Source organism: Phlebotomus papatasi, chromosome 2 (genome assembly GCF_024763615.1).
Source record: "Phlebotomus papatasi isolate M1 chromosome 2, Ppap_2.1, whole genome shotgun sequence".
In the NCBI taxonomy this organism is placed as follows: Eukaryota; Metazoa; Arthropoda; class Insecta; order Diptera; family Psychodidae; genus Phlebotomus; species Phlebotomus papatasi.
Genome location: NC_077223.1, coordinates 89,106,076 through 89,116,532, shown reverse-complemented (window position 1 = coordinate 89,116,532; position 10,457 = coordinate 89,106,076). Strand labels below are relative to the sequence as shown.

Here is a 10,457-nt window from a genome sequence, read left to right as displayed (position 1 = left end):
TTTATTTTTTTTTCATTTGCCGCATCGCGAGAATTACAAGAAAATGCAAATGGCACATAATAATAATTAATTAATTAACAATTACATTAAAAAAAACATCTTAATCATTATTTTCATCTATAGCATGAGGCGCAAAATGCAAAATTAAAAAAGAAATCATATTGAAATGGACTGAAAAAACGTTACTATAAAATCGTTATGAGCGCAAGATTGTTTTCTTCACGTCTTTCTTTTTGCTATTTTCTTCTGCAAAATTTAAAAAAAAAAATGTTCAACGTGAAATATGGGAAGACTCTTGAGATATTATACTTTGCTACTTTCTTCCTGATTCTATTTAGTCCCTATTCTATTTTTCATTTATTTATTTATATATTATTCTTTCATCTCCTGATAAATTCCCCTTTCTATTATTTGTTTTCTTTTCTGCGTTGAGAAAGTCACCTCAAAATTGGATATTTTCCCTTCTACAAAGAAATCTCATGCTAAAATTTCCTTTTCCTGTTTCATTTTCTAAAAATACAAAAAAACTCTACATTAGACAGAAAAATAGTAATTCTCGAAATGCTTCATCTTTTCTTTTATATAATTGTATGTACGAAGAAGAACAAAAAAATTTTATATACTGTTTGCAATAAAGAAAAAAAGAGTGTGTACCTATCGTCGTCGTCAATTGGTGGACTCCTCACCGTCCATGGATTCATCTTTGATGGTATTTGTGGAATCTTCGAAATCACGTTTGCCCAATCGAGAGGAACTTATTCCCATTCCACCGACGCTACGTCTGCAAAACAAAAAAAGAACCAAGCAAAAGAAGAATATTAGACAACACAATATTTATTGATATTTTTCTGATCCATTAATTCCTATTCTAAAACATTTAAGCAACAACTTTGAAACACCTTTCTGTGTTTGAGTTTTCATGTTGTTTTTTATTACCTGGGATTATTATTTCGATTTCAATTTGCTACTTTTGCTGGTTTTTCATATTTGAGTGATCGTATTTCGAATACAACTAAAACGATTTTATACTAGGGTAAATGTACCAAATTTCGGCCAGCTTGCAATTTCGGCCACTTCTTTTGTTCCTCAAATTTCCATGAATTTTCAGTTTTTGTATACTGTAGAGGTTATACAATGCAAAAAGGCAAAAAATGCGCTTCGACGAACCAGATGATGTGAAAAAGACTTTGGAAGACTTTCGGAAGGGCAAGGAACTATAAGAATCAAGGTGGCCGAAATACTACTCAAAATTACGTCTTTATTTTTATTCATTTTAAAATGTGTTTAGAATGATTTTAGAGAAAATAAAGGCGATAAACTATCTACAAGATTCAAAGCAACAATCCTTTAAAAGAAGTAACAAAAAATCCATTTGTATTAAAAATACTGCATTTCAAACTTAAAAGATGAAGGAGACATTTTGCCAACACAGCCACTACCGCGGAGAAGATAGGACTCAGTGTCAACGAGGGAAAGCCAAAGTAAAGGAAACCGGTTTCGCAGCATCAAGATACCACTAGGACCTCACACTCAATTCCACTCGGATCCACGGTAAGTTCTAACAACGCTGTGAAGATGGAGGTCAATAAGCATATTGTAGTTGGGAATAGGTACTCTCATGCTCTGTCAACAATATTCCGTTCTCGAAACGTCTCCCGGTCAACGAAGATCATAGTATATAAAACTCTAGTGTCCTTAAACAGCTGGGGATGCTGAGGTACTGGAGGGCGTTGGTGGAGAGGCGCCAGGACTGGAGGAGGTTAGTGCGAAAATCCCGGTCACTTAAAGGGACGTTGCAGCCACTTAAGTAAGTAAACTTAAGACTCTGACGCTTGCATGCAACTATATCAAAATTTGGTACAGTTACCCCACATAAAGAAAAGGTTGAAGACCTTTAAATTACTCACGATCCTACAGGACCAACAAAGTATATAAAACCGACACTAGAGGCCGCTGTATACTAATACAGTAGCCTCTCGCTCAATCGGCTCTTTTTCAATCGGGTGCAAAATTTTATTGACAATTTTCACGTTTGATTATGAAGCAAATTTGTTCAAATTTGCTGTAGTTCCTCTTGTGTAATCATGATTCTTTATAATTGAGCGTTTTTTGTGGAATTCACAATGATTTTGATGACCAAATCTATCGATAATTTGGATGACATTTTGCCCCATTTCCCGATTGAGAGAGAGTCTACTGTAATACATTAGAAGACATAGAAAAATCTGTTCCAGGCATTAGCCGTACTTCTGCCATTCGAGATATTTTACAGTACAGTACAAATGAGCAGAAAAAAATTAAAATTGGCCAGCAAAAAAATCAAATTTGATCAGTACGCAAGTCGGGTCCAGATTGAATGAGGAACAATGCGGTTTCAGACCTGGTAGAAGCACCAAGAATCAGCTTTTCACCCTGAAAATGATTGACGAAAAGGCTTGGGGGTATGCAATTCCACTCTATGATTGTTTCATATATTTGGAAAAAGCATATGACCGAGTACTAAGAGAAGAACTTAGGGATGTACTGAACGAGTACAGACTGAATGAGGCATTGGTAAGGGTAGGAGCCATCCAGACATTGTACAGAGACTGTAGTAGTTGTGTTCGTGTACACGGATCCAAATCGGAAGGTTTTCAGGTGAGTGTTGGACTGCGCCAGAAGTGTGTTAAATCACCATTGTTGTTCATATTATGGACAAGATTATGGAACGCAGTCGGGGGCAAAATGCGATTCCTATTGGCGATTTCAGGATGAGCCATCTCGTCTTTGCAGATGATTTGGTTTTCTTTGGATCTTCCGAAGAAGAGCTTCAACGCGCATTTAACCGATTTTTTTAATTGTTTGTGTCGAAGGTGCCGAAATAAGAATGACGGTGAACGTGGTTAATCTAAGGTAATAATAACCTCCCGACAGCCTCTACAATGCACTCTACGTGTTAGTTTAGTCTCATTAAAACAAGTGGAGAAGTTGTAGTACCTCGGAGTGTTATTTACGAGTCATGGTATAATGGATGGCGAACTCCCCTCGCGGATCGGTCAAACTTCTGTAGTAATTAGGGAGCTTAGCAGATGCGTGCTAAGGCCGAGCTTTGTCGTTCGGCTAAATTATCGGTTTTCAAATCTGTATTAATTCTTATCATTCACCGAGAAAAATTTGGATGGTATTTTCTACAAATCGTGTCTTTAAATTCTACTGTCTCAAAAGATAGTAGAAAATACCATCCTCCATAGAAACTTTCCTTTAGAATCTACCATCTTGACATTTTAAATTTTACTATTCTATGGATAGTAAATTCTAATAGTCGGATGGTAAAATCTACTATCCTCCTTTAGATTTTACCTTGGCCTCTCTTAGATTCTAATATCTGGATAGTAAATTTTACTGGCCGCATATTAGATGTTAGAATTTAACTGGAAGACAGTAAATTTTAACGGAGGATAGTAATTTGGATTGAAATTACTATCCAAGCCAGTAAAATTTGCCATCCTGCTGTTAGAATGTCATTTTGGAATATCGTGTGTGCCGATGCAACGGTTCCCGATATGCTTTGAATACATTATAGGAGTTCGTGGCGCAGCTGGAAGATGCTCGACTGTCATCACAAAGGTCGCGTGTTCAAATCTCGGCGTAGTCATCAATGTTGGAAAAAGATTTTCACGCATCAAAATGGCTTGAAATACAGAGATTGTCATCCAAGAAGGGCCCCAAGCTCTCAAATAATGGCTAAAAATTAATGGAAATATGGAAAAAAAAAATTTTCCGACATTTTTCGTTCTAATATCCGGCTAGTAAAATTTACTATCCTGCCAGTAAAATTTACCATCCGGCTAGTAAAATTTACTATCCTTCCAGTAAAATTTACCATCCGGCTAGTAAAATCTAATATCCGGGATATTAGAATTTACCATCCGGTTATTAGAATTTACTATCCATGCAATAGATTCTACAATTTTTGACAGTCCGATTTAATATCGCGTTTGCTGGGTGACTTTTTTACTATCCGGACATTAGAATTTTGTATGGAGGATGGTAAATTTTACCATCCACATTTTTCTCGGTGTTCTTAGAGCAGAATCACATTGACAGTAAAATGCTCGCCGTATTTCGTTAAATTACGCATTTCCATTGGAATTCTCACGCAAATTCTCAATTACCGTGTTACATTATCTCATAGTCGGTGGCGCTAGGTGAAAATAATATAAAAGATTGAAGAAATAAAAAGAAAATGCAATAAATGGTGAGCAAGAAAAAAACTGTTCGATTAATTTCTTTTACAGTTCTTTTGTTCACCGTTTATCGAATTTTCGTTTTATTTCTTCAATTTTCTTATATTATTTTCATCTAGTGTCACCGAGTATGAGATAAGGTAATACGGTAATTGAGAATTTGCATAAGAATTGTAATGAAAATGCGTAAATTAACGAAATACGGTGAGGCTACGGCGAGCATTTTATTGTCAAGGTGATTCTGCCCTTATTCTCACCTATGGTCCCTATGGTCATGAGATTTGGGTAATGACCAAAGGTTATAAGATCGCGGGTCAAGTTGCCGAGATGAGGTATCACTGGGCGATTAAGAGAATCACTTGTCGAGATCTACTGAGGAACGTAATCGTTCGTAAGGATCTAGCAATCGAGAGGTTGCTTCTTCTGTTTGACAGATCACAACTTTGCCTGTCCTCTGAATCAAATTCAGGATTTTGCCTGAGTGCGCCTTTTTAGGACTGACAGCGAAAAAATTGAAAATGATGATGACAAAAATTAACATCCCTTTCTTTCTCAGATGTTTTGCATATCTGTTATTGAGCCACTGAGATCCCTAATTGCCCTGTAATGATCCATGTAATTTGTTCTTGGTACCAATTCCGCGATATTTTTAATCAATGGAGGGCATAGATGAGCTTTTCATCCCTTCGGGGGTAATCGGTTCATCGGGATCCAATTATTGTAGAGGCTCTGCTGCCCAAATTCGTAATAATATTAAATTTATTTTGATGATTTATTTCATGATTTTTTCCTGTCTGCAAATAGTCTGCCAGGGCCCGTAACTTTAAATTATTTTTTCACTGTTCATTTAGCTCTCAGTCTTCTTTTTACAATCCAATTCCCTTTAAATTTCTTCTTTCCTTTCTTCATTTGTAAATTCGTTTTTTTTTTATTTCGTTCATCGCAATTGTTAGAAGGATAACCTTAAACATTTATTATTTAAACGTACTCAGAGATAAAAATCAAATTCAAATCTAAATAATAAGCTGTTTTGTAAAATAAAACCATTATAAATAAAAAAAAATAGCTTAAGAACTCAAACACATAAAAAAGATTCAAAGTTGTTACTTGTAATTCAGCAATTCAATATTTCAGTAAATAAGAAGCAAGTTGGAGGATAAAGAACACAGGAAATATATAGTTTTGAAGATATTCAAGGCTCTTTGGTTAATTGCTTTCTGTTGTACAACATTTTAGGTTCAAATGTTGCACTGCTCACTTACCAACCTAAGGAAAAAAATTAAAATAAGGAAAATTCAAGGAACTTTCTCGCCCCAAAGATATTACATATTTGTTAGAAGACGTGAGAAAAAGATAGTAAAAGCTGCAGCAAAAATGAATTATACAGGAGGGAAGGGACTCCGTGTATGAAATGTTCTGAACTTTGCAACAAACTTTGGGGAACAGATTATATTGGAGGAACACAAGTGACAAACTTTTCGTGCTCTCTTCCGCAAAACAAGTTATAAGTTACATTTGGGAAGTTACGGGATAAGTTGCAATTTTCAAGAAAATTGTTTTACTTGACAATACGTTGTTTTTATTCTACACTGCGTAAGTTTAAAAACACAAATATTGAACAAATAAAATTAATTTGAAAGAAATTGTTGGTAGAGCGTAAGGTTATCAATTTCTTTCAAATTCTAAAATTAAGTTAAAACAAACTGTTAACACTCAACTGCCCATTTGGAATTATATTGCAAGTTTGTAATAATAAAAGCATAAAATATGTCTTTAAAAATCATATTCTTTAACGTAATTAAAGAACTTTAAATGTGAAATTTTCCGATAAAGATGAAAGTTTAAGCCATTGACCAGGAACATCAGGTTAGGAATGTTTTTCCACAAATGTAATTAAAATAACAAAACGCATTTCTTTTAGAAATTTGGGTTAGGGAAAAAGGAACACCTATTAACACTTTAAGAACTCGTGTCAGGACTTATTGACACCCTACTGAGCCTAATCACAAGTAGATTTTGATTCTCCAATAGTGTCTTGGATGAAAGGTAAATGGAACTCTATTTGCACAAAAAGTCGTTGAAGTTCGAAGAATTCAAATTCAATTTCGAATTTTCATACTAAATTTTCGAACAAGATGGGGAAAATTTATCAAATATCACACTAAAAAGCTGGCTAAAGAGTTACTCAGTGATTATGTAGTGATTAAATACTGGGACAAGAACAGTAAACGTCGTTGTTCTGTTTTTTTCCTCACAACAATGTGAAAACCGTCACATTTTGACACTTGAGCACTTCGAAATTCGAACAGGATGTAAGTTCCCCCACCTTGCGAAAATATTAAAAAGTAAGAAAGTATATTTTTTGGATCTTCAAATAGATTTTCGAATTTTTCAAGATCTACTTCTGTACGGAAAGAACATCGAAAATTCGAAATGAAAGAACACCTAGTGCTAAAGCGGCGAATCCGTGAACTTACACTTTTAGCTGAGTTTCTTTACAATTTTAGCTTCTGTGCTCCAAAGTCAAATGCGACTCCTTCAAGTCGGGCCCAAATTTTGAATTTACACGTTTTGACACTCATAATCACGAATATCATATGTGCTAATGTCTCCAGCACACCTTTTAGACCTATAAAATTTCATTCATTCATTCATTTTTAACCGCTTATCCTTATTGGGGTAGCGGGCCCATGACATCCAATCTAGCAGCCCACGTTTGTCGATCCTCCGCCACTTCAGGAAGATGTTCGGGTTCGATCCCGAGGCGTTCCCACGCAAGATTCTGAATTTTATTCAGCCACCTTGTCCTAGGTCTGCCTCGAGGTCGAGGTCTCCTCACAATGGCTTGCATAGATTTTCTGGGGAATCTTTCTCTATAAAATTTCATGAAATCGAAATTCATGATCCTTTCTATTTCACAAGATTTGCATAAGTCTATTCCTCTTTTTCGGACTAAAATTGTATTGAACTACACAGCTTTCTCCTATATCCGGCTGACGTTTGGACAAAATGACATTTGAGTTTTTTGAATCTGGTCAACGGTTTTTCTATTTTGCACTTTGTATATATTTATTTGCTGTCGAAAAACAACAGAATTTTCTTTGTTGTGCGCGTATGTTTTACTCTGTACCACAATTAAGTATCAAAGGCTTTCATAAAGTGAAAATAACATTTTAATTCATCCTGAACAAGCTGCATACTATCAATGGCACTGGCATCTGTCAGTGTTTGACAGCTGTCAGCCGGATATCGAAGTGCCGGATATCGGAGAGAGCTGTGTACATTTAATTTGATGTGATATTCAAAAGAAGAAAAAGAGTACGAAAGAGTAGGATAGACATATGTATAAAAAACCTTTAAGAGCGAAAGGGTCGTGAATTTTGACTTTATGAAATTTTCCTGATCTAAACGGTGTGCCGGAGCCATAAAAATCAATTTTCGTGGACGTCCATCCCGTCCGTCCGTTATATAATCACTTCTGGAGAGAGAACGGAGAGAGATATCAACAAGCGATTTTCAACAAATGTTAAATATTGATGGGCCGCTAGAAATAGGTGATGTCAGATCCCCCCACCCCTTCCGCCATTTTGGAGCACACCCAAAATTTGCTTTTTCAATAACTCAGCCCCTATGGCATGGATCGGGCTCAAATTTTAGTATGTTATAGCTGGGCCTAAGACCATTCGATTTAAAAATTTAAAAATTGAATTTTCAAATGGCCATATCTCCGGTTATAATTGTCGGAAAGCTTCATTTAATGATTTTTTAAAGGTAATTTGACTTGATTATTACAAGCTTTCTGGGCAATTGAGGGTTAGTGAATTAAAAATACATTTCTATTTACAATTCACACAGCAACAATTATGAAATAAAAATAATGGAAAATAAAATTTAAAATCAAAGAATGTCTGTAAAATGATTTTTGATAAAAAAAAATATTATATACTACAAAAATCTTTAATTTATAGAAATGGCAATATAAATTGTATTTTTCAAAAGTATCACGAAAATTTTCAAGTGTGGTTCATTATTAAAAAAAGAAGAAAATAAAAATGTCTAAAAATATGGTGAATAATGTTGAAGAATTTTATCTGAATTTGCTAAATTGTTTCATGGAAAATTGTGTTAAAAGAAAAATAAAGTCAATTAATAGAAGCAAAATGATAAAAAAAAATATCTAAGCAAAATTTTTTCAACAAATTTTTTGACTCACACTTTCATCAACTTTTAATTTCAGTGAACTTTTTTGTTTGGGGAGCTTTTTTTAGGGGAACATTTTTGGCCTAAAATCATATTCGACTCTAACTAAATAGATCAGTCGTTTCTCGGATGCTACAATTACAAGAACAGAGAGAAAAAGAAAATAAGTAAGAGTGTTGGGATCTCTTTGCAATCACACTCCATATAGAATTATTTTTTTGTAGAAACTAAAAATATTACTGATAGGAAAAATTTTCAAAAAAAAAGAACAAATTGACTTACCTAATTTTCGTCTTTAGGGAATTATTCTCCCGTGTCAGAGCTTCATGACTTTCCAGCATATCCTCTAATTCGCGTTGTGCTTTCCTCTTTTGAGCCTTTTCCTTCTGAACTTCCTCCTCAGCTTCATCCAAATTGCGCTTCAAGGTCTTCATGCGATTGTTGAGCTATATTCCAAACCACAAAAAAAATATATTAGACTCTGATTTTCGTAAAAACCTCCCCAAGAATTTTCCTACCTTCTCAATTTGTTCCTTATACTGATCAGCATGTCGACGTTCATCTTCAATGTTCATCGAGTACTCCTTCAGCTTCTTGTCCATCTTTCTGTTATTCTTCTGTTGCTGCAGACGCTCCTTGGCTTCACTTTCCAGCTGCTCCTCCAGATTAGCAATTTTATTCTCAAGCCCAGCAATTGTGGCCTTAATTTTCGTACGCTGAGCCGTTTCAATCTCTGCCAATTTGGCCTTCAGCTCCTTATTCTGCCGCTCAAGTAACGCTCTGGCATTCTCATGCTTCTGCGTATTCGACTTCTCAGTGGCCAATTCAGTGGCCAACTGTTCCATCGTAAGCTGAGCCTTACGATTTCTATCCAGAAGCAACTCAGAGTTCGATTGTTCCTCCTCGAGCTCTTCCTCAAGTGTGGCAATTCTGGCTTCTAGACGACGCTTTTCGTCCACCATCAGTGAACCCTGAACAAGTTTGAAAATACTTCATTTCCATCCTGTTTCTTCACAGAATAAACCAGGAGAAATTTCTACACTTACTTTGCTGTTATTGCTACTGACTTCCTCCAGCAACTCATCGCGTTCTGCTTCAGCAGCTCGCCTGGCACGTTCGGCACTTGCAACATCTTCCGTGAGTTGAACTACTTCAGCTTCCAGAACCTTGGCCTATTTCCAGAATTTTGTAAATTCTCCGTTATAAAAGTTCATTAGGTGTCATTAGGGTGTTAGGGATTTTTAAAAATAAAAAAAAGTCTATTAAAAATTGACAATAAAGTTCAATCGATTTTATAAAATCATTTTTTTCCAGATATTTATTTCTGTTAGATCCGTTCAGGGAATCTGCAAGGGCAGAACGGACGGAGTCCTTAACAACCTCTACCCACTAAAGAAATTTATGTCTATATTCTTCTCGTTCAGTAACAACCTTCCCGATTTGAGAGCTCTCTCCGGTTGAGGTTTTTCCTTTACCGATTCGAAGGTATATCAGAGAGAACTTACCTAAAAACCCGTTAGAAGTTCGAACGTTTAAACCGACGAGTTACACAAAAGTTAGCAAGTTCATCAAAAGGACATTTCTTTGAATGAAATAACATTTAAGAAATTCTTCCATCCTGAAATTCCACAAAACTACACAAAAATTAACTTTTCGCAGCAAATTTTTGCATACTGTTGTTGACTCTCTCTCTCTTCATTTTATGTTTTTTGGCTGTCAGACTCAATCAGGTCCATATAGCCATTTCGCTCTCTTATTTACATACGAGTTCCATCTGTTTTTCTTTTTTCCCATATGTTTGTTCCTCTCATCTCTCCTTATCATTTTTCTTTTTGCTCCATCACAAATCCTTTTTTGCTCCCTTATCTTTTATCATACTTCCTTCTTGATATTTTTGCGTTCAGTTTGTAGCTTTTAAGGACGGTGAAAAACTGTTTTCCAATTATTCACCGGACGCGCTTCGATCAAGGATCGAACCGAGGGCCTCTGCGTCACAAAGCCAACACTTTACTGTTGTTGACATTGTTGACG

At 35.5% G+C, this 10,457-nt stretch overlaps 1 protein-coding gene across 1 annotated transcript in view; it reads right to left on the bottom strand.

Annotated features, from left to right (window-relative positions):
* Nucleotides 1-10,457, bottom strand: part of LOC129804877 (myosin heavy chain, non-muscle) — a 77,588-nt gene continuing 67,131 nt past the window's right edge. The window contains exons 10-14 of the mRNA XM_055852546.1: nucleotides 9,473-9,598; nucleotides 8,945-9,397; nucleotides 8,709-8,872; nucleotides 655-781; nucleotides 1-510 (exon numbers count right to left, since the gene is read on the bottom strand). Of these exons, the coding sequence (XP_055708521.1) occupies nucleotides 667-781; nucleotides 8,709-8,872; nucleotides 8,945-9,397; nucleotides 9,473-9,598 (858 nt within the window). The 3' untranslated portion in view covers nucleotides 1-510; nucleotides 655-666. The remainder of the gene's footprint in view (nucleotides 511-654; nucleotides 782-8,708; nucleotides 8,873-8,944; nucleotides 9,398-9,472; nucleotides 9,599-10,457) is intronic.